General features: G+C 45.1%; 1 protein-coding gene across 5 annotated transcripts in view; it reads left to right on the top strand.

Annotated features, from left to right (window-relative positions):
• Window positions 1–24,756, top strand: part of LOC135248491 (caskin-2-like) — a 61,690-nt gene that overhangs the window by 6,785 nt on the left and 30,149 nt on the right. For 4 of the 5 annotated variants that reach the window (XM_064323189.1, XM_064323188.1, XM_064323191.1 and 1 more), the window contains exon 3: window positions 22,727–22,778. In XM_064323189.1, coding sequence (XP_064179259.1) covers window positions 22,727–22,778 — 52 coding nt within the window. Of the gene's footprint in view, window positions 1–18,761; window positions 19,062–22,726; window positions 22,779–24,756 lie in introns of those variants that run through there. The other variant, XM_064323190.1, reaches the window with a different exon arrangement.

Raw genomic sequence — 24,756 nt, forward strand, 5'->3', positions numbered from 1 at the left:
ACATCTACCCTTTTTCTAACATCAGCTTGGAAAATTTCAAAGACCTGTTAAAAAATAAAAAATATCAACATAACATGATCTGTTTGCTGGTGTGTGCTAGTTTATATTATCAACATTAACCAATGCTCAAGTTGTTTGTAATTATGACTATATTTTGTTGTGGTATTATCGTTTTGATAATATGTCTGTTGCAAAGCTGGCCCTAGGGTTTTGGAGGCCTTAAACAAGAATATTGTTGTGGTCCCGAAGTGCTCCAACCTAAAAAAGGGATTGTAGCCCTAAACCACTACATAGAGTGTTTATACCAGTGCCTGTCCCTGATCTGTTGTGTCCATGAACATGGTTCTAAGGTCATGGTAAGGATAAACACACACACACACACACAGGTGAATGGAATTCAGTGTAGCCACAGAAAATACTGAAGCGGGAACACTAGCTTTACCCTACATTCGCCCCCTCTCAGTTATTGAACCCATGTTTACTACCCATGGGGGATGATTGCAGTCTGTCTACAAATTACCAAATTACCATTCTCTATATTCCTACTTGAGCTTGCTTTAATTTCCCACTATATTCATTTCCACAAGTGTATTCCCAGATGCTTTTTGGAGTGGCTGTACACTGCTTGCACAACATTAAAATTTTGAACGAAATGGAAATAGGTGAACATATCCAATGCTGCATATCTATATATTGCATAGAATTCGAACGGGAGTAAGAATATGGGATGTAAAATATAGCCTACTGTTTTTATGTTATTTCCCAATGGGTTTTTTTCGTGACTGCCACCACAATAGATTTTCATCTTTAATTAAGAAAAAGTGTCTTTCCTTCAGTAGGGGTCACATGAGTGATGGTTTCGTTAAAGGATTCTATCAGCTATCCAACTATTGATTCATATTCAAATTTTCTTCTTTTTTTAAAAAGAGTTTATGGTTCCTTGTCCTTCCCCCATCCCATTGCATTGACATCTGGCCCCTCATGATTGCCCCTGCCTCGCCCCCACCCTCCCCCTTGCAGATCGGGGATAACCCATATGGGCTCCTCTCAGATTAACATACAGGAAAGGCGAATTATGGATTGGGGGTGAGGGGGATCGGGTACTCCCTTTCTTCACTCTAACGCCATATGAAAATGTACCATTCCCTCTGCTGTCAGTGCCCTTAAGAATGCAGTTTTAATTTACTGGATTAAAGCACTGGAGATCTCAAAGTTGCACAGACAGAGCCTGGCCAAACCGTGTATACTTAAATGCTCAGACACCCTTAGGTACAAGTGTACTTAAATCCTGACCTCTTTCTCTCCCAGCAGATGGGGGAGCCTGCTGTGGATTGTGTAGGAATTTGCTGAAGGGGTTAAGCGTGTGATAATGTAGCCTAAATCCAGAATAACTCCCATTTTATTAAAGCCTCAAGGCATCAGATACCACAAATCCCATTGTTTTTTAATTTTATTTGTTGTTTTCCAGCTTCGGTTTCTTCTGGCCGTTTGTCTCCCGGCAGCATCAGTGTCACAATGGAAGTGTTGCGCGTGAGAACGAGGGGCGGAGGGCTGAAAACTGAGCACATGACCTCACAGAGATGGAATCTTCCGTCCAAACGCCCCGCTCTCTTCCTTTTACACACCTTTTTTTTTGTCTTTTTGTTAAATCTTATTTTTGGTGCTCACCTATTCACACAAGGCTGTTGGTACTTTTTTCTTGACCGAAACCGGTGTGGTTTTCATTGAGCGTTACGCACTTTGCTGGTTAGAATGGATGGAGCCCTTCTTGTCTTCTGTGTTACAGAGCTTTCTCTGTAGTACAGCATTTCTGCTCTGAACAGAGGTGTTTCTGCTCTTGGTAAATGTATTTGGTAAATTGATTGCTCTGTTGCTTAGCATGTTTGTCATCTGTTGAGAGGAAAATCAGACCTTGCATAATAGAACAAAGTACAGAATGGCGCAGTCTGACCTGCCCGTGCTCCTTCATGAAATGTTTGGCTATTACGACTGTGAGTAATCGTTTATTACTGGTTTGTGAGGGGAGAGAAAGTGCCCCGTCTGCGATTATGCGGAGGACTAGAATCAGATGCGCTGGCTGTAATTACAAGCTGTGCGACGTTGCGTCGGTTGTATCACTAGCACGTGTTATTGTTTGTTTCCCTGCTGTACGGAGTCGCTGCTGCTGGTTTTTTATTACTCTTGGGATCAATGAAAGCGTTCCGCTGGAAAGTGTGGCGCAGGGTCCTTTTACTGTCGTCTAAAGAGCCATTTGGGCTATCAGGGCCTCATCAGAGGTCTCTTGCATAATGAGGGAAAAGTGAAAGGTGGGCCATAAAATGCTCCCAAACAAAACAGTGTGTGACCTGTGACAGTGCCTGAGGGAGTGCTGTGGCTGGCTGGAGCAGCTGTCAGATAGCGCAGCTCGGCAGGCCCGCCAGACCCGCCAGCCAGAGACGGACCTGAAAGAGCTCACACTGGGACCGCCCATCCCCCCAGACACCACCCTCCACCCTGCAGTGCGCTTAAATTATTCATGGGTGTCTTTGAGTCTTGCCCCCCCCCCCTCCCCCGCCATCACTTGCCTGACCCCTGCCCATCCTCTGTTTCCTCCCGTTAACCCAGCTGGCACATCGAGGGCACAGTGCCCTCTGGGTCTTTTCCAGGTTACAGTTTAAGAGTTTCCCTCCTTAAGCCCAGCTTCTGCTGGCAGTTCAAAACGTCTGGAAGATTACAGAAGACTGACCATGACTCGAGTCCTACCTCCCTGCTGTTGTGTTTTACATGCACTTTTACATTTTAGAAGAGCCACACAGCGTGGCATTCTCTTAGAATTCTCCTCTTACTCTGACGCAAAAGCCCATCCCAAGTGATAACTGCAGGCGACTGCAGTTCGTGGAGGATAAGATTACCGTTCATTTATTGTCCCCCTACACGTTCACATACTTCAGTTGCGATCTTCAGTCCTGAATAGAATGAGCATGTTTCTTGCCTAAGACAGCCATGTAGAAAATGGTTGCGAACGTGATCCATGTACAGCTCCTTCACGCATGGACGCGTTTCCAGTTAGCATTACAATGGGAGTTACAGTACTTCAGCGCCCCGCACCGCTCTCTCCCTGGGTGCCCTCGTTAGACAGATTAAAGGCTAATGAGCTCTGGCCTTCCTCGATGATCACATAAGAAGTCTCACACCAGATGCACTGAGGCATTGCACATGGCACACTGAACTCTGTGAGCCCCTGCCTGCTAAGGCCAGGTACACTATTGGAGAAGGGCCATCAGTATTCAAGTGTTTTTCCATTGTGTAACTGTTTAGGTTTAGCACAACAATGGAGAATAATTTGGCACTGACAAAATGTGATAAACTAAATTCAGCGAATGTAAGGGGAGGCAAGCATTCTCTGTCTTCACTGAAGCAGAAATACTGTTCAATTGTGTAACTGAGTGCAAGTGTTTCTCTTTCTGAATGTAGAAAATAAATGACCCCCTCCTGAAACTAAGCAAAAATAGTTAAACAAGCACAGCCGTACGTTAGCCTTTCCTCTTTTCATCGCCATGAGTTGGAAAATTAACTCCTACAAAGGTTTTATGGCCGAAAGCGGTGTGAACGTAGCACATATTTTCCTTGGTTTACAGCATAATTGCGCTGGAAATAATGAAGTAATTCAACATCTTGCGCGCTCTACCCCTTCTCCCCACCCTGACAAAACACTGCTAAGTGTGGGGGGATACCGGGGGGAAATTTACAGTGTGCAGAGGGGAAATTATGCAAACTCCTGTGGCACTGTGTGAAATTCTGTGACTGTGCTGCAGTCACTAGTGTTTGTGTGTCGGCTACAGCGCTCATGCACTAAATGTCTTGGTCGCCAGCTGAGCAGGTCGGCTACGTCCTGTCAGCTGTTTTAAAAATGTCTGTTACACCTGGAAAGAGTGGGAACATAGACATGCTGGTGTCATATCCCAAGCCTGGCCCCATATTAGGCTTGGGATATGCGTCTACCTTACTAATTTGGCTATATTATGCCACGCCAGGTCAACATGCTGGGATTTGAACTCAGGGCCTTGTCGTGAGGTGCCAGTGCTACCCACTGCACCACCGTGCTACAGTTATCCTACTAGGGTGTGTAAAGGTAGTATTCCACAGAAGCACTGGAATTTTAGTGCAGAAATTCTTTTAACTTGTTTGCATTCTGTCAATTCATGTCCTTTGTTTTAGCAGTGAATCTTCTCCTGACCTGAAAAAACCAGACTGTCTGTGGTGGGTAGCAGATAAAGAGGATCCTGGGAAAATGATGCAGGCTAAACATGTCTGGAATCTTTATTCTATTGTGTGAATTGTTTCAGATCATGGCTGCGGTATTTTTTTCACTCTTCATTTCTGAATGAAATCATTGTCTGCCTCTGCATGAGTGTTCATCTTCGGTCACTGGTCACTAAGATCTCTAAGAGCAATCAGCAGGACCTGACCACAAATAAGAAATGCTTCTGTTCTTGGTTCCTTTAGTCTTTATCTTTTTGTTTTGACTATTGTTCCTGCTTAGTTTTCAGTTGCAAAGGACTAAGTCACTTATTTTGCGCAAAATCTTTTTAAACATTGTTTTCTTTTAAAGAGACCCATTGAATATATTTTTTACAACATCTGTGCATGGGCAAGTACTTTGTTTAGTTTTATATCCTCAAAGAAGTCATGTGATTTCTCTGTAGACATTGAGACCTTGAGGCACTCCAGAACCAGCAGCTCACTGGCTAGAATGACATATATGACTCATAGCTACCGATAAGTGCAGTTTGAAGAGTTGGTAGTTTTTCCTTTTAGTTCTGCTGTAATTCAGCCTCTTTTTTTTTTCTTTTTTGAGAATGTTAAATACTTTTCCAGGCTCAGAGGCTTTGAAAGTTTTTTGAGCCAAATCGTTCCAATGGTAGCTCCATGTAATTTAAAACTTCTGGTATGTGCATCTTACACCCTCCTGTATTGTTTTGTTGGTGTGCTTAGGTCATCTTTTGTCGTTTATCCTTAAATGGAGCCATACTGCATGCTGGTGGTATGACCCAAGTGTGAGGTGCACCATGGGAAGAATCTTTTAAAAACTTTTAAAAATACAACCGAAGGGTTGTGTCTCTGCTGTGATGTGAGTTAATTGCTAAATATAGTCCTGTACCCCCTCTCTGATTGAGCTGCTCTCTACTTATCACTCAAAGGCCAGCGGGGGCAAGAAGCATTAAAAAGTATAGCCTTTTAAAGCAGCATTTAGCCTAAGTGTGCAACATTCTAAGTTTGTCTCTTCAGTCCACCTTGGAGAAGTTACTCTGTAAATCCAAACAACCTGATGCCCCAAGAATAGAAACATTGATTATCATTAAATAGTTTATTAGAGGTCTTACAAGTGTGTTTTTGACTGTGGTTTTCTAAGATTGAGAAAATAATTATACAAATTTTAGAACAAATGTCCAGATTTTGAAGCTTATTTTTATAGGTGCACATATTTGATATTCAGAAACACATTTTGTTGACTTTTATCACAAAAAAACAAAATTCATCACTATGATTAAAGTTCAAAATTGTCTATCATTTTTTTCTGTTTTGTATTGAAAGGAATTTGCTTAATATGACAACCTAATGCAAAGCATGATCGTCAGGAGAAAAAACCTCAGCAGGGTAATGAGAGCTCTCTGTAGCATATTATTTGCATGATAATATTAGTTGCCATCCTTGCTTTAGAAGATTCCCATGGCTCTTATGAATAATGCTCTAGATATTGTCACTTGTGGAACTGTGCTTGTTAATGCTGTGCTCCGGGGAGTGTGGTTGAGTTCTCCACTCTGAAAGAAAGCAGCCTGGTTATCCTGTCACCTTATCTCACTGCCCCCGAGGAACTGCCGGGCTGTGCACGTGGAAGCGCGCAGGACTCGGACTCTGCGTGCGTGCGTGCACGAGGGCCCGCTGTCAGTGCAGCGCAGGGGTAGATAAATAAACACAGCGTAGGTGTAGGAGGAAGCGGCCATTATGAGCAGAGGACGGGGCGTGGGGTTTCCTGATGTCCTGGAGCTGCTGATTGCATTGTGTGCCTCTGCCTCTCGTTCTCACACTCATTTGCCTTCCCCGGAGCCGGGGCTGGAACGGGCCCTCAAAGAGCTCTGCGTCACTGTGAATGAGCGCTTCCTCCCCAATCCCACGGCATGCCAGTCAGAGGCAAGCCAGTGCGCTCAAACAAAGCCCGGGCAAAGAAAACCCGCTGACGCCATTCCTTCCCCTTTCTACCCCAAAAGGGCAACAAAAAAAAAAAACAATGATTCTCTGTGCACCGCCCCAGGAAATTGATTTCACGATTGCCAAAATTTCACAGTCACAGAGCAGGTTAGATGGGGCATGGCCCTTGTGGAGACCGGATAAGGTGAGGGCCACACTACCACCCCCCCCCCCCCCTCTTCTGTTTTTATTTTCAAGAGGTACCCACAACTTGAGTTGCCCTTATCAGGCAACAGTGTGTTCAGCATTGCCCTCATCCATGATTAGGGAGAGAGTGAGACTAACCAGCTGGGAAGTTCAGCCAATGTATTGCAATTTAGTGGCTTTGATTTAAAGTTGTCTTTCTCATATCAACAGTTGCTGTGCAGTCCAACTAGAAGCCAGTGGCTTCCTGGCACTCTCCAGAGCATGTTTGCTTTGAAACGCTGACCGCTGTGCTGGTGGATGAGGTGGACTGTTGAGGAAAGAGTGCAGCATTCCTCCCAGTGAAGTGCTAATTGGGCTCTGTCGGGAACCTCCAGCTGAATCAACACAGTCGCGCTCTCCATTAGTTTATTTCCCCTGACCACAGACAGTGAGGAAAAGTCAGCTAGTTTTCTGTACATGCCTACTGCTAACTGTGAATTAGGCAACTCCTGGAATTGTCAGCAGCTTTTTGGAAATGACTTATGAGCCACAGCATCTCCCTGTCTACCTGTGACATTCGTTCCCAGCCTTGACTAAAATATCACTACTGTTTTGGGAGCACTTGTGTTGTGGTTGGCAAGAACGTGGTTCTGTTTTAATAGCTTGGAAAATAATTTTTACCATTTCTTCTTTGTACTACTTGGAAATTGCTGTGTAGAAGTAGCAGAAAAGCTTGCATAACATGTTCTGTAGCATAAGTGCAAGAAGAGCCATCTCATCCGGTTAACACACATTATCCAGTTAGCTTCCAGTTTTTGTAGCGAGTCTAAGCAGGGGTTCCAGGGGCCAGGGGCAGGTCTGGCCCATTGATTTAATGAGACCCCCTTAGCGGGGTGCAGCAGTGTACTGCATATAGACAAAGCTACTTAAGTGTTTACTCGCTCAACAACAGCCTATTCATTAAGCTATTTCTCTAGCACATGAGGTATGCCCACAGCTGATGAGTTTCTTCTGGATCTTGTGAAGACGACCTCTTATTAGTGGTTTTTTTGTGTACCTGCTGTCCGCCATACCGCATGCAGTGGTTCCCGCAGGCCTCTTTGCCATGGCTGCGCTCCCAAAACGTGCCCCTGTTGAAAGCGCTCGATTGAGGCGGGCCAGACAAAAGCGCACTCCTGATTAAGGCCCCGGCTGCAGCCCTGCAGAGTTTGCATGCAGGCAGCCGGGCCACACACAGACGGCAGCTCCCGGGCCTTATCTGCAGCCTCCCGCTTTGCATCCTGCCCTCCCAGGCCCGTGATTACCAAAGGGAAAGGACATCAGCGCCAGAGCCTCGCCCTCCACTTTTTCCATCCCAGTTTTAAAACACACACAAAAATGTGTCAACAGAGATTGCTCAGTCCTGACTAAAAATGTAAATATTGATGCTGGGGATCATGGGTTTAGCTGGAATCTCAGGAGCTCTGTGCTAAGTTTTGTTGAGGGCGTGATATTTGTGGTCAGGGAGTTGTTGTTTTTAACCCAGTTATGCTCTTGTTGTGCCCCATTGTTCTATAACATCGTAGTCAATTGGTCATGTATTACATGTAAGCACTCTGAGGTGACTTCATTCTATGGTATGTCTGCTGTATGAAAATTTGATTGCTGGATACAGTATGTAATGGTGAGAACAGTAAATATTTGAGGTTGATGTGGGGGCAAAAAAGTCCCACTTCTTCTTCGGCTGTTTGCACATTTTGTGCTTTTGGCTCACAGATTTTGAAATTCAATACGTCTCATGCCATCGTTGAAGAAGTCACTGTGAGGTTAAAACTCTGAGGAGGCTTCCATGGTAGTAGGATTTGCTGCATAATCGCAGAGTCTGAGATCTCCAGTGATTTAGTCACTTTTCTGGGCATCTGGCCAGTAGTAGGACTTTGCATCATTGGACACTGCCAGCTGCCTGTGTCCTGGTGTTCTGTTTGAAAAGCGTGACAGGCCAGTGTGAGAGTGGGCCCACGGTAAATTGGCTGGATTATTTTCTAAGGTGCAGGCATGCATTTTTGGAGTCCAGATGTGCTAAACAGTCCCATTCCTCCCAGAGGTCTACAGATGGTCACTGCAAGCAAAAAAACCCCCCAAAAAAACAACGAAATTAAAACGTGAAGAGACAATAATTGAAGTTAGTTATGGAATCTTAGAAGCTAGCATTGGGAAATGATTCCACTTTATATCTATGAAAAGTTGTAGCCTTGAAAATACAATGACAGATGAAAAAGATGAAAAAACATTTTACCTTCTTGAACTCTTTGTGATCTGACATTGCTGTGCGTGCTTGGTTCAAGAGAAAGCATTATGAAATATCTCATCAATGCATTGCATGACTTTACAGGAAGGATTAGTAATTAAGAGTCACAGTATGGCCTAGTTATGATTTTGAGAATAATCTTCCTACTGCTCATTGCCAATGATTTCATAAGTTTCTCTAATAACATGCTGTCATTCAAGACCTGAAGTTTAGATTTCCTTATCTGGCCTCTTTTTTGTCATAGCATATGGTCTGTTTTTGACCCTCGCCCTGTTGGCATTTCTGCTTGACATCTGTTTTTCAGCTTGCTCCTGAGCAGATAAGGATTATGTCAACATCAGGACAGTTAACAACAGTTAACCTGCTCCTCTTCTGAAGTGAACTCAAGCCTGGACTGGGGAAATGTCCAGGTCTGTTCTGTATATTTTTACTGTCCCCAAAGGGCAGTTAGTGTGTAGCATTAAAAACCTCCATATGACCTTTGTGTGTACTGAGAGAACAGAGGTGAACTCTTGTCAGTTCCCCTCTCTTATCTCGGTCTGCCCCATTGCCACCTCTCTGGCTCCAGTGATCGTTTATGACCTCTGCCTCGGCTCTTCGCTCCAGCCTGCACCGTTTCCCACAGTGCATCTTTCCTGCGGCCCCCTTCTCTCTCGCTGTCTGCGTCAGTGGCTCAGGTTCCTCCTGACCTGTCTTCCCAGCCTCCCTGTCCCATAGGCTCAGTTATGTCTCAATTATTCTGAGAATCGCCTCGAACGGTGGAGCCATTTCCAGGTTCCTGGGGTTTTACGCTGAGACACTGCTCTCGTTAATTGGCCGATCCGGTATGCCCTGCGCTAGGGACAGATGTTTCCCTTCAACTCGCATTTGTTTCACTGCTGGCTATTTATTTTCAGACGGAATAGGATGTGGCTGGGGAAATTACCCCTCGTTCTATTTTGGTTTGACCCAGGTTACTGTGGGCTGTCCATGCTGGGCTCTGGCATCAGGATCCATCCAAGTCACTGATGGGGAATTTGGTAGTTTATGTACCGTTTCCCTAAATGGACCGTGTCTGGTATCTTTGCAGTGATCTTTGTTTATCTGCATGGATCATTCTATAATTTTGCGACACATACTTATGTAACTGAATGCCAGCATGGTGTGGCGAGCAGAAATGAAATATAATTTTTGGTTATGAAGGTTAGCCTACATGGAGCATGCAATTGTAAACTGAACTGTAAGGCTCCCCTCTTGATGAACCATGATATGTATCAATTTTCTTCATTGGTTTCTCTTGCCGCCCACTTGTAACTGTGGTAGAATTTTTCTCTTGCATATACTTTCCGCTTGTGCAGTTTTTCTTCTTGAAGCAGTGCCAGCGTAGTAGCCTGCTTTCAGTGCCGAAGAAGTCATTCTGTATTGTCTGGACAACACTCCCAACAAAGAAGTTGAGCAGGATTGTAGAAAAAAAACTACGTCTATACTGATGATATCTTGACGTTAGAAAAAAAAAAATCAACTCTCGTATGGATGCTGATGTGCACCACATGGACAAGCCACACACATCAGCTGGAGCCAGGCCAGCAGCTGCTGGGCTTAGTCAGTCACCAGTCCCAGTCACGGAGATTAAGCCTGTCTCACGCTTTGCCACTCAGCTTTACTGAGCCAAGCAGGTTACTGTGGATGTTGGCCTCAAATGGAGCAACAGCCTGGCTCCATAGACCTACAGTTTTAAAAGCCCCCATGTTTTAAAAGGTCTGACCCTAATTTCAGACCTCTGACCCTGCAATTGCCCACCCTGGCCTGAAACCCCTTCATTATCTCAAATGACCTAGGTGCACATAAAATCCTTTTGAAATGGTTTTTGGTTCTTCCTTACATCATGGTTCTTCCCCCCCATTTCCTCAGTGTGAGGTTCAGGTGGACGGGGAGATGAGCAACTCATCCAACACAGTGACAATAGCAAACATTCTGCTTTCATTTCTGTACTTTTCAGTCTGCTTTCATTTATGTGCTTTTCAGATGTAAAAGACCCAGGGTCGAGGGATAAGTCGTAACACATGTAACTACAAGGATAATATTGTTGATGGCTGTAGAGTGATACAAAGGAGCCTTATTTCAGCATTTCTCTGTGTCCCTGTGACCTGGTGGTTGTGAGCGCGCGGTTGGCTTTGCGTTCCCGGTGGCGCTCGGGGGCCAGCCGAGGCGTGCGGAACCAGTAGCCGGCACCGCTCACTCAGAGCCCTCAGCCCTCCTCTCCAGGGCCAGAGGCGCAGGGCGTTTGTTTTCTCTCCCGCCCTGCTCTCTTCTGTCCCGCTGTACAGGGCCTCTCATTCATGTGGCTTTCAGGCCCTTTCAAGTATAAAGAGTGATTCACAAGGCCTGGACGTTTTCCCGGAGAAAAGGCCTCTGTCGTAATCCCGACACAGGGAAAGTCCTATTGGAGCAAAAGGCTGCCCGGGCCGTCGGTGACTTGCTTGGCAGTTCCGTTCCCCTGGCCAGGTGTGGATCTGCGCTCTGCTGCAACAGAGGTCCATGCTGTCTGCCCGGCTCCTCCACAACCTCTAAAACCATTCAACTCTTTTGGCTGGGCTGTGACATTGACTTGACGTTGGCTTCTGTGGTCAGTCTTCCCTGAATTATTTTGGGCGCATTTTGATAGTGCAGCCAGCAGAGGCTGAAAATCGGAAGTCTGTTTCATGTTGAGACCTGATAAAGCTAATGCACAGGGATTGTTCCTTGTGCTGAGAGGATGACGGAAGGCTTTAGCCACCAGTCTAAAAAAACACGGGTGCACAAATAGAAATCTGTTGAGGAATGGAGATCCAGGTAAAGCTGTTGAAAAGTTACCGTTTTTTTTCGATTAAATGGCTCGAGGTACAATGCCAGTGGAAGCATGAGGCTCCGCTCAGTTTAATCCTCTCTTCAATCAGTGTAATACGTTATGAGTTTCTGCTTACATCCAATTTTAGACGCATGTGGCTGGCCTGGCTTTTGATTCCTCCCAGCTCCTCTTCACTGATTTAGCCTAATTAATTTATCTGAGATTAACTTAAGATAAGTTTCTTCTGCATTCCACTCTAAATGGCTGAAATATAGCATTACAAAACAGCTGCTGGGAAGGAGCTAACCTCACATGGGTCTGCATAGGCTAGTTGCTGAGACTTTACCACGGGCCTTTCTGGACGTATCAGAAAACAGCTTGGTTACGATCCTTGATTTTCTCTGAATGTAGGCTAATTAGCAGAATTGTACTTCTGAAAATCACATCAATTACCCATAACCCTATTTTACTCTGTAGAGAAAATAGTTTGCATGGAAGCTTTGATAGCTGTAAGTGTGAATGGGTAGAGAAAACCCAGCTGGGAACTCGCTGGCATTTTTTGTACATATTCTTTGGCTTGTATTGGAACTTAATTTGTTGGTCAAAGAACAAAAATATTCTTTGTTCAGTCAAGAATACAAGGTGCCATGAAATCCCTCTTGCATTGTTCACCAGCTGCAGTACATTTCAGTCCCTGGAAAATAAATGGTACAGTGGAAGGACAAAGAGCGCAGAATGTTGCCTTTGGTTGTTTTGTTTGCTTACTGTGTGCTCGTGTTTGCTGGGGTCAAGGGGTTTCTGTCCCTCCTCTTAGTGCTCTCCTTACCAGACAGTCCAGCCTGTCTCCAGCACAGTCTCGCACGCACTGCAATTGGAAACCAATAATTTCCTTTGTATTTCCTGAACTCAGACCAAGTAACTGTAAACCTGTCTGTCTTCACATTAGAGGTTTTATAACCTCTAATGCTGTCATACTGTAAAACTGTTGCTGTTAACGAAGAGTGGATGAATGAAACATTTGTTTTGGTAGTTTTCCATTTGGAGTGAGTTCTTTTGCCTTATGACAGAATGGGAAGAAAGATGAGTAACATGTATCCAGATTAATTCATGTGACGTGTTGCCTTTGAACGTGATATCAGATTGGGTTTTACATGTGTAGTGTTATGTGGCTTGGGACTCTCAGCTTTGACACAGAAGGCGTAGACAGGCTCGTAAATGTCCTGGTGCCTTACAGCCTTTGCCTCGTAGTGGCTGACGTCCTTGTATCTGATCCTTGTCACAGTCTGATGCAGCTATGGCATCTCCTGCTTTGACAGTTAAAATCATAACGTCCCGCAAAAACGAAAACCCCCCGTTGGCGGCCCCCGCCCTGGCGGGCCCCCAGGGCACTGGCAGGGTTCACGTGGGCCGGCGTACGTTCGACCACATTCCCTCAACTTCATCTGCACTTCTGTTATATTTACACACTGCGGCCAGGGGCCCGTGCCAAAGCCACGCAGCCCGCTGGCCTCCCAATCCGCAGGCCTGCGCTTTCATGGGGAAAAGGAAAGATTGAAAATACACTGTGTGTAAAAAAAAAAATTAAAAAAAAAGAAGTAAAATCAAGAGGAATGGCGCGGAGATCGCACGCTGACCAGCGTTTCAGTGCTTTTTCCTCGGTCCGTCTCCGGCATGGCGCTTCGCCAGGCTATGAAAAGCTCCCAGCATTGCTGAATCGCAGCTTTCTGAAAGACGGAGGTTATTATTATGTATTTTTCAGTTGAGCTGTTTTCCTCTTCATTTTGCCAGAGCAGAGGCAGGAATCGCTGCACAGACCCAGCCGACAGCCCTGCCTCAGTCTGCTCTTCATACTGATGGATGGAAGTACCTATAGTATGACCGCTGTTCTAAAAGTTACTTGATGCAATGCCAATAATATTATAATCCTAGTAAATTACTGTAAGGTTGTTATTTTTTATGGAGGCTACTCGTTCCCTTGGCTGTCTACGGTACCAAAACCAGATGGTTTTGTGAGGATTTTGCATCTGCAATTCTTGTTTTGTTTACCCCCTAACATAACTGTATAAAGCATGTGATGCTGTAGAAACGCATGGGAGGGAGGGGCAGATGAAGAGGATGTCGCTACAGACGATGTTATTTTGGCCTGTAATGTACTGCATTTAGAGCTGGGCAGTGAGTGCAGGGCATGTTATTCTTCAGTGTTTGATGTTGTGCTTTGTGCCGTGTGATTGTGACTCAGTGTCAGGACGGCTGTGATTGGACGGTCTGGAGGCCTGACCTCTGGCAGTGCTTCACATGGAATAGGGAGGAAGATGAAGGACTCTGCCCATGCAGTGCCTCAGCCTCGTGCTCTGCAGAACAATGGAAGGAAGTGCTGGTTGCCTCAAGTGAAAAAGGGTCTCCGCTCCAGTCCTTGTGCATCTAATCTGAGCACTTCCATTAGTGACATCAGTCAGAAGTCAGAAAGCTCCATCCTTGTACACTTGCCTCATGGCCAAAACCATTATTTTTTTAAAAAGCGAGGCTTCCTGTTGAAAGTGGTTTTCCTTCATGGACTGTCCCATGGGTAGATGTGGTCATACTGACCCTGAAGAGGTGGAGATGGGGAGAGAGAGGGAGAACAAGAGAGAGAGAGAGAACATTCCACCCTGGGATAAACACAAACAATAACAAGTACCAACAATGTGCAGCAAATGAGCTGAAATGATTTTGTCTCTGCCCAGTGAGGCCTGAACGGGTAGAGTTTCAGTGTCTCCAGCTATGCGGTTTGAGAGTATGGTGCCAAAATGGAATTGCTTGACATGGCTGGTGCGTATCTGATGGAAAGATTTAAATGTGAGATTGGTGAACCGTGCGTGGGTGCGAGCATGCATGTGTGCGTGTGAACAGAAGACAGCACAGACTGCACTGCACTCTCTGCCACAGGCTGTGTGGAACTGAAGGCTTTTCCATCACTGAGTGGACTTTTAATTATAGCTTATCTTCCTGATTGTGCGTGCGATGGAAAGGAGAATGAATTTGTCAACGTGTAGGGAATTTTCTGGAAAGCGATGTCCATGTAAGCCCGTGCCCACCCTGGTATGGAAGAGGTTTATGTTGGAGGACCTTCTGAGATTGGGGGGGGGGGAGAGAATCAGTGGGCGAGCTATGTCTGGAATGTTGGATCATGTTGAAACTTGAACTCTGGGAAGGCCCACCGCAGCCAGTCCTGCCGTACTGTTCTTGCAGCAGTTTGTAAAGTGAAGGCCCCACCTGGCACAGGGCCCGTGACCTGCTTGCCACGGCATGTGAAGAAGTGTCTGGCTTTGTGTGGCGGCTTCGTGGGACAGGGGGTTCTCTGATTCGGGGATGTGTGGGCGGGATGGGGTTTGGGAATCACTGTCACAGGGGCTGGAAGTAAGCTGCATTCTTGGGAATACGGTGGCCAGTCATTGCCAGAGTCCATCAGTACCCTCCCCTCTGTCTCTCTTGCTCAATCCTAAGCGCTGTCTTTGTCTTCATGTTAATGGTTTAAAAAAAAAACGTTTAACAAAAACATTTAACGCCCCTGAGCACCCCGCCTGGCTAGTTTGACGACAGAAGTCAGTGTTCCGTTTTTATTGGGAGGAACGCTGTCGCCAAGTCATGGATTGTGGTATGGTTTTGATTTGTACTTGGCCCCTCAAGGCAAAAAAAGCGCCTTTCAGTTTGTGTGCGAGAGCGGTGCTGTGCTCCTGGCTCAACGCTGCACAGTTCATTTGTTTCGCCTGTCTGTAAGGCTGTTTTTTTCTATTACTTTTCTTACTTTGTCACGAGTAATCCACTCACTCTCTGCACTCTGCATTGCTGCATCGCATTCAACTCACGCTGCAGACAAATTCAGTAATGTCCCCTTTGAGAAGGCTGTGAAATATATATGCCTGCGTCTCATGAGAAACCGGCTGTTCAGATATCTGACCTGAAAAATATGAGGTTTCTAGCCCAATCTGAAACCGTTTATTTGCTCTTTCACAACAGATTCAGAAAACAACCCCAGCAAGTGCATTGAAGCAAACAAGAAAATATATATTCTGTCAGTGTCAGAACTATGGGGGATATACATGCGGCCACACATTTTGCTTTAAGAAACAATATAAGAAAAAAGGACACAGAGAGGAGATGGTGTGGAATTACACCGGTGCTCAGATGTAAGTGAGCGGAGCAGATGTTTCGGCAGGAAGTGAATGATGTAAACCATGGAGTCATTAGCCTCCGATGCAGAGTCGCGCACTTCCTCTGATATATTTGGACAGGTGCAGCTCTCCACTTTTACCTGTCAGTGCCGGAGAAAACAACTGCCAGCTCTGCTGTCAACCATTAAATCTTAGCCATGTCACCACTGGGTATGTACTGAAGAAAACTGCAGGGATTTGCCATAACAGCCACTTGCTTCAAAGGAGGCAAGACAGACTCTAGATGGGAGGAAATATGAGCCATGCAAAAGTAAATGTTTCCTTATAACAGAGTCAACTGATGTGTTTCGAATCTTTAGCTTCTGCTAAATACAAAGCCCCGAGTGAGAGTCCTATTAGTGGTGCCTTGTTTTTTTATAACATTTTGGTAATTTGTTTTTAGCATGGAGTACCTGTTGTAACACAGCAGGTTGCCTGTACCTTTCATTATTACAGTCACATAGTCGCCATAGGCCCTTTTCAGTGTTGCTGTAACTCATCAGAATATCACTGGCTTAGGCTACAACATAATTATGTTTCATGCCAAAAATATGGCACTGACAGGCATCATTATAGACTGCTAGCTTTTAGATGATGTGAATATTTGTTATATTATCTGGATTATTAATTCATTTGGGGAAAAAAAGTTAAAAGAGAAGTGGAAATGCAGTCAGTGTCTATATAAATGGAATGGCCACATACAGGAGTTTGTAGGGAGAAAGTTTCTGTTTTCTGATCAAATGGAGACGTTGGCCCCTTTAGCTGATGTGCACTTCCTGTGCCCAGTGTCTGACTGCAGACATGGCAGTTGTCTCTGGGCTCTTCTTGAGATTTCCTCCGTCTGCCCTCCGAATGCTGGAGAACACGTAGTGGAGTGGATAATCTGCCTCTTTATTATTCCAGGCCTGGGCTAAATGGGATTCTGTTCTGCTCAGTGGAGTTAGCGGGGAAGCGGGGGATGGGCTATGCAGGGCGAGAGAGGCCGTAAACTGGGATGTAGGGAGGATTACGTCTTAGAGTTTGAATAGGTCCTGAATTCCAGTGGTGTCCATCCGGCAACACTGTTTTTAGTTTCAGTGTCTTTTTTTCTCTGCATATTATACCTCCCTAGTTGCCCAGATGGGATGAATGGAAACCTTGGTTATACTGTATATGCTCATGATTTTCTTGTCTGGAAGTTATAGCACCTTTCACACTTCATCAGACGTTATGACTCCTCGCTGCATAATCATTGGATTCAGAGCTTTCATATGGCACAATTAGCACTTGGACACTGCACAATTTTCTCCATATGTTCCCATTGAAAAAAGACTGTTAATACCCCTGAAGGACCATCATCACATTTTTCTTGTCCATTTATTGTTTTACAAGCATAACTTTTGCATTACCAGCTTTAATAGTCAAGAGGTCTTTATAACTAATAGGCTGATCTGTTATTTCTTAACAGAAACTGAATTGTTAGTAGCTGATAATTAAATACACATTTCACATAGCCTAGTTTTTCACCCATATTTTTCAGTGCTTTTGATCATTCCTTGTAAACATGCGGAGACCGAGTTTTATTACAGCAGCCATTTCGTATGCGTGTCATTTATTCTTCAGCTACCCATGCTGTGAAATGAGAAATGGGGGAGGGAAAACGGTCACAGCACGTGCCTTCTTTCTGTTCTTCTGTGCCTCGACGAGAAACGGGCTTATTTATCTCCATCTTTAAATCTGATTAGTTTATCGTCCTTATGGCACCAAGAGGCACATAAGTGACTATTTCTCTGGTTTGTATAGAATTTTTAAAGACTTGGATATTATAAAATTCTATGTTGTCTGCAAATGTTCTTTGCACTGTAGTATGGGAGCCTGGGTGGTAGATTCACGGCTACTTCTGTTGTAGAGACATGGCTAATTACATTGTTGTTGGTAGGCTATAGAATTACATCTGAAAATGAACAGACTGAGCAACAGAGCTATGAGCTGCATTCACATTATGAGTCTATAGCCCTGCCAGAACCCAGTTAGATCTGGCTGAATAGACTGACTCACTTACTTTTTCATTGTAGTACTAGAGCTGGGTCATGTGGCCTGACACTCATATTCAGTGAAGGAAAGACACTGCTGCAGACACCTTAGCAGAAGAACAAAAACATTGGGCACTTCAAGTTCTTGTGTTGCTGGCTAGCTACCGTAGCTAGTGTAAGTAGCTAGTATAAGGACAGCCATTGATTTGTAGCTCTAATTTATTAGCTAGGTGCAAATTATAAATCTACATCTACCCGGTCTGTAAGTGTAAAGTAAATATTGCTTGAGATCAAGGGTACATGTTTCTAACTATTCTTCATAGAATAGTGTCATATTTTTGCTTGTTCACCCAAAACAGATTACAAGGTCAGGGTTGGTGCTCATTCATTTTAATGTAAAATGTAGTGGTAACACTATAATTGTACCTGGGCCTAGTTTTGGCAAAGTGGAGCAATAGTGGTTTATCCTTCCAGTATTGCACTCTACCTGTGTGCCTATGGTGCATGGCATGACACAAGGCCTGACTGGCTTCACAGCTCTGCAGGTGATATTTGTGAAAAGCTTGTGACATCATGTTTAATTTGCATGGGTAATTTGCAGTTATGATCACAGTTATAATATGTAGGGTCAGAGGGTACAAGCTGACAGCAGAGGTGGCTGAGGGCCATCAAAGAAGGTTTATGGACTTACATCTGATAATCGTGTAGCATGCTTAGGGAGCTGCGGCTTTTAATGACCGTCTTCTATTTTCTATTCCATAAATCTTACTGTAAAAAAGCCACAGCAAGCCGGGGGAGGAAAGACCTAAAACAAGATATGAGAAACACTCCAGACTTTGCCGTTGGAAAATGGGTGAGAATAAACAGGCCGCCTGGTTGGAGGAAGCGCTGGGGAAAAATAATGAGTGCAGAAGGATAGAAAATCATTATTTTTACAGAAAGTTTTCCTTCCATTCAACATGACTCCTGTTTTCCCTCTCTGGATTTCATAACGTGTAGAATTGCTGTAGTCCCCTCTTTTAGGAAAAGGTTTAGGAAACTGAGCCTTGGAAAGAGGTGAGAGGTTAGGAAGGTTATGAGAAGAACAGAAGTGCCGTTATCTTCGCTGTGCAGTCGAGGCTGAGGGCTGTGTTGGAGGGGACTGATTGCGGGCATTGTCCGGTGCGTTGGACGCCAGCTATTTCAGGCGTTTGCAGATTTTTGGGCATTTGTCAGTATATATGTGGGGAGGCAGCTGAGGCAGTTGGAGTGAGAAGTTAGACAGGAGAAGGGTGCCGGAGCCGCTGTGAAGTCACGGAGAGGCCCTGGCCCTGTGGTTGAGCTGCTTGGTGGATGTCTGAAGCGGGGGGGAGAGCAGCGACTGCCCGGTGAAAGAGAGGGGATGGGGCAGGTGGCACTGTGCGTGCGGCCCGGTGAGTGCTCACAGTGATGGTGACGGGTTTACACTCAGCTTCTCACCATGCATTAACATTGAGACTTCAGGAACAGGAAAATCACAAGTTGGAACAGCCTGCTTTTAATGTTGAAATTGTCAAGTAAAACTATTCTGGAGAGTTTAGGTGACTGTTTTATTGTATTTTCCGGCAGCGATTTCAACACACCCTTAATTATATGAGTTTGAACTTCTTTAAGAATATTTGTCGAAACCAAACCACTACCCTTTGAGCTTGTCTAGGCAGAAGGAATTTTCTGAGCGTTTTATGTAATTCATCTTTCCAATCTGTGTTTGTCCTGGCCAGGGCATTGTTCTGGAAAGGGAAGCCAATGTGTCACCACAGCCGCGCAAACAGCTCTGGAAATGGGAATGCCGGATTGCCTCATTGTGTGAAGTCCCATGATTAATTAAGCTTGAGATAAGATGCACTTTGGGCAGGATTGTAGCGCCTGATGAGTAATGAGTGAGTCTAATACCAGAGCTGTATCGTTTGTGTTTATTCATTGTTGCTGATTGCCAAAGGAGTGTAAACTGACTCTATATTATCTTCTAAAATGCTGCGTGCCACAGTGATTGAATGCGTGGGGACCCTGTTTTTTCCCCTGGGGGAGGAGAGTATGGCAGTACTTGTGAAAGCTCTAGCCCCTACCAGGCGGTCTCATTGAACCCAGCCAAAGTTTGTTCAGCGAAAATGAATATGCTTGGCATAAAAGTGTCCAAATGACTTACTAGAACTCATGCTAGTGGTGTGGTAGGGTAGTAAGCTGTGGAGATCAGTCACTGGCTGAACAGATTTATTGATAGGCTGGTTTACTGCTTCTGCTTGTCTGAAGTTGTTCCTGTGTAGCGCTGCAGAGCAGACCTCCCATTGCTCCAGGCAGTATGTGGGTACAGTAGTATGAGCAGAACGTCTAGGTGACTGAGGGGTGTGTCATTCCTCTGATCTGCTGCACTTCAGTAAGCTCTTTTTAAAGCATTTTTAATCTGCTCCTCCTTAAGTGAAAAATCTGATGGCTGAGCCTAAATGTTTCTCAATCCGAACCTGAAATTGAAGTCTGTTCTGACCGGAACCTGCCATTTCTTTCATCCCTCTATTGGTTATCATGTAATTGCAGCTGGTTTGTTATTTGTAGCAGTCTTTTGATGTCCTTTTAAAAAGGCTTGCAACTCTGAGGCAGGGAATGTTTGGTACAAATCACTTCTCAGTGACTTCATTCAGTTTATCTTCAAAGGGGCAACAAGGTTGCGCAGTGCTCCTTGTGGGAAATTGAAAACCAAAATCTGGTGTAGCACACTACATCAAAGTGCGTATTCATTGTACAGAGAGGAAGTGCTTTGTTTGCTTAATGCTTTCAGCTGAAGGACACTTTTAAATTGTCATGTCTTATTTCATATTTCATAAGGGTGCGTATGAATGGTTCTCCCAGGTCTATACTATGCTGGGTCCTTTGGACAGTCTTCTGGCTTCAGTAACCTTTGACAGGAGCAAGTAATGGCGTAAAGAGATTGAAACTGACGATTTTACCTTTGAACAGCTTGAAAAACATACAAATAGTCCAAAGAGAAGACTGCAGGACAGTGCAAAATATCTTAGAAAAATCTTTTTTAACGGACTTCATTGTTGAAAATGGCCAAGAACAGGGTCTGCACCCGCTCTCATTTTGTGAGGCCGTGCAGCGCTCATGGCCGACTGCGCGGCGGCCACATGAAAGGCTCGTGTCCGGCGAGCGCATAGCGAGGCAGGCGAGCCGATCCGGGCTGCGAGCCGCTCTATCAGCCTGATGACACGGCCCTGTCAGAAACGGGATGGAGTGCCTTCCACTGCTGACTATCACAACACAATGAGATTATTCAGCACGCCCCCGCCGCAGCTCAGATTAAGTTTCGGTTCGGGGGAGCGGGTGGAAATGTACTCCCAGTCACATCACGTGCTGCGGAGGGGTGGGAGGGAGCAGCCGGGGCTGTGTGGAGAGCCGCTGAGATCGCCGATCAGGTCTGAGGAAGGCGAGGAAGTCTGTCCCTCTGTAAGCTGATATTTCACAGGAGTGCTGTGTGGAGACCCTGCAGGGCCCAGCGACAATATTGTCTTTAATTAAAGCCATGGGGCTCTGATGGATTGGGTCCGTAATTGCAGGAGAACAATGGCAAATGTTGCCCACTCCAAATGCCTCCCCCGTTTGCGCCCCAGTCAACCCTTTAATGTCCTCTGACCTGGCTGGGAAGGTTGACCCCAGGTCAAGGGGTTAATGAACTGCCCTCTGATTCAGGGAGCGAAGATTTATGGCTGAGAGGGGGGCCGTCTCAGTGTCTCTGTGGTTGGATGCTAGTGCCGGGTGGGAGGGAGACCAGACAACCACAAGGCTTGTGGGAAAACCAAACTTTCATCTAGCCACAGGACTGTTTGTCCTGGTCTGGAAAAACACTGACCCTTGTACTACCTTCGCAAATCAACAAGACGTTCAGTTAAATCATTTCATCGGGGCTGTTGGTGTTTAATTTCTGCCAAAACTCTTCAGAGTTGAAATCATATCTTGGTTTGAAAGGCCCGTTTCAAAGCCTTGGAGTTTTTACTACTGCTCTTTAGTTGGGGTATGTTTAATGCACTCTCTAGTATTCCCTCTCACATTTCTACAGCTGCCTTCCTAATGGGAAGCTATTCATACACATCCCAACCAGGAGCCTTCCCTGTGACTTCCAGCAGTATGACAAACATGGACTCTTGAATGGACTCTTAAACTTCAAAACAAGTTATCAACCACACTGTGACAAAATTGTAGTTGCAAAGATTGTCCGAGTACACATGCACATTTTATTGTTCCAATTGTGTTGTGGTTGTGCATAACAGTGAGAGGAGATGAGGGCTTAATTGCTGAGTGACTTGTTTTCTGTGCAGTCATTGTGCGGAACACTAAACCTGGTATTCATGCCACTCTGAATGGTCTTAAAGGGACAATTTGTTAGAATTTACCTTAATCAGAGACGAGAGTCTAAAAAGACAGGACAGCTGAGGATCCCTCCTCTTTGTAAATATGAAAGAGTTGTTATTCAAGGGCATTGCTCCTAATTTGGTTTGCATCGCAAACATACACGGTTGTCAGAGCTGTTGGTATGGGCCTGGGATGAGGGTAATTAAGTTTTTTCTTCCCCTCTTCTGCAGGGGGGAAGGGTGAAGGGGTCTGGCTGTCTTAACCTTTTGAGAGCTTGCACACCCAGGACACATTCTTCAGAATGAAATAGAATGAACAGCCTGTTGCGACAGATTGTAAACACCACTCTGTCTCTGGCCTGTGACACAGAGGAGCCGGGGTTGCCTGGCACCATCGTAGCTCTATGGGACGCGTCCAGGTTACCTGAGAGAGACATGTTTACCCTAATGGACATTGTTATTTTTCTCTGCATTTAAGAAAAAAAGTAATTGTTTCAGGTTTCTGACAGACTTCACTTGATTGCAGGAGAACTGTTTCCCAGAGAGTGGGCCATCCATACTTCTCACTGACTGTAATAATTGGTTCATTTCTGCTGTTGGAAGAAGAGTCTCTTTGGTCCTTATAGGACAGTTCCTCTACCTGACAAAGGTTTGCTCTCATGAATCTGTGGAAAATATCAGACCCTAACTGTTTATCTTGTCCTGTGTCTTTTCAGAGTTACTGGGCTCAACGAAGAGACTGAATGTCAACTATCAAGATTCAGATGGGTGAGTGACTGCCAGTGCCTCATATAAGGCTTGTGAAGATGAGTATATGTCTTTGGCCTCCCACTGTATTGCTTATTGACAATCATTTCATGTCCATATTCTATTTCTTTCATATCCATAATGCTCCTTTGGTGCTGGATGGCTATATCCAGGGCTCTGGATAGCCTTTTTTTGTTGGACAGGTTTGTAGGTTCTTACTTGCAGATGAAGGCAGTGCTTGGAGGGGTCCTTGGCTTGGCTGATGTAGGTACGCCGTGGCCCCTGCCCTGCTGTTCCTGTCCTCTCCGGCGCTCTTATGTCCTGCCGTGCGCAGCGCAGCGCAGAGCTGACGGTGCGGTCGCATGCCTGCAGAGAGTTACACCAACGGCTCCTTTTCCTGCTGTGAAAATGCAGTGTGCCACCCGTCTTTCTATACCATGAGAAATGAAGGCAAAGCCTCCCCCAGCATTCCGGAGGGAAGCAGACCTGTGCCCACCACTCTTCCTACTGGTGGTTTTACCTCTCGCTTGACTTTATTTACTGTGGAGCGGAACATACATTTTGAGGAATAAAAGATTAATCAAACAGAAATTTTTTCAGTACCAAATTGGATATGTGCTGTAGGTACACACACACAGGGACACACAGATGTGCACGCATGCATGCATGCACTCACACCACACATATATGCACACCCAGATTGGAGCAGCATCAGCCTTCTCATTCACTCTGCAGTTGTTAAACCCGACTGACATATTTCTTGTCATTTTATTCTCTTTGTAGAAGCACAGCATTTCAGTATGTGCTGGGATTGTTTGCTGTGGAGCTGAGGGGATTTGGCTAAGAGAATGCCCTGGTAAATAGATCACCATGAGCTTGCTGTTAATTATGTCTGCAGGCGAAACGGAAGTGCCATTGCAGAAAGTACCGGTTTGTGTTTTCACTCCATAGTCCCAGTGGCATTACTGCAAACCTCGCCGCTATCACATCCGATGGTGCAAGTGAGGACTTCTTTTCTCTTTAACAAATCAGTAGTATCTCTTTTCTTTTGGAGTTGTTATGCTTTTCCTCTTGTATTATGTTGAGAGATGTATACGGCTCCGGTCTCAAACATGTCCTAAGCGTTCTCAGAAAACTTTTCAAAACTCATATCACGTTTCATCTGGCTTTCTTTTCGTAGCTTTCTTGGTTGAGTGCATTTTACAGTGGATACCAAATTTCTTTTGCATATCTTTAAAAAAATCATCTATTTTATATTCTTTAATGAGATGTGAGCCCTTCAGGACAAAAAACTGAAGGCATTCATTAACCGAGACAAATAGTCAGGTAAGGATCAAAGCTTTGAAGCAGACTGAAGCCTGCTCAGTGAAAGAACTTTGGGTTTTATACATCAAACACAGATGTTTTGACTGAATGAAACGATTGTTTTTGTTGTGTTTACATGTATTGTGTCTGTGAACAGAAGTAAAGTTCAACACTGGGTCAGGAGGGGCGGACCAGAACTGATCAGATACGAGTGTCTACAAAGCAGTCAAAAACTTACCCTGGGGACTGCAGCACAATCGGGGTGTTTTGGCTCACCAAGGAAATAAAAGAATGGAAAAAGCTGAAAGCGCAGCTCGATGCTGTTTGGCCTGGGCATTAGCATGTTTGGCTGCTAATTTGTGCTTTCATGTACAGTGCATGGTGCCTTCAACGGCTTCCTCAGGGAGATGAAGTCGCAGGGAAGGGAAGGGCTTTTATTATTCATCGCTGCTGCTGGCACTGGAACCACACTGCTCTCCCCTTTACCAAGAAAGCAGTACCACACACACGCCCACACACACGTACACACAAGCACACACACGCATACACGCACACGCACACACACACACACACACACAAAAACATTCGCACGCATTAATTATGCTAATAAATGCATGCCCACACACAGAAACACACCCATAATAATAAAGGCGAACTCACAGATTAACACACACACAAACACACACACATGCAT

The sequence above is a fragment of the Anguilla rostrata genome, chromosome 2, assembly GCF_018555375.3.
Source record: "Anguilla rostrata isolate EN2019 chromosome 2, ASM1855537v3, whole genome shotgun sequence".
Taxonomy (NCBI): Eukaryota; Metazoa; Chordata; class Actinopteri; order Anguilliformes; family Anguillidae; genus Anguilla; species Anguilla rostrata.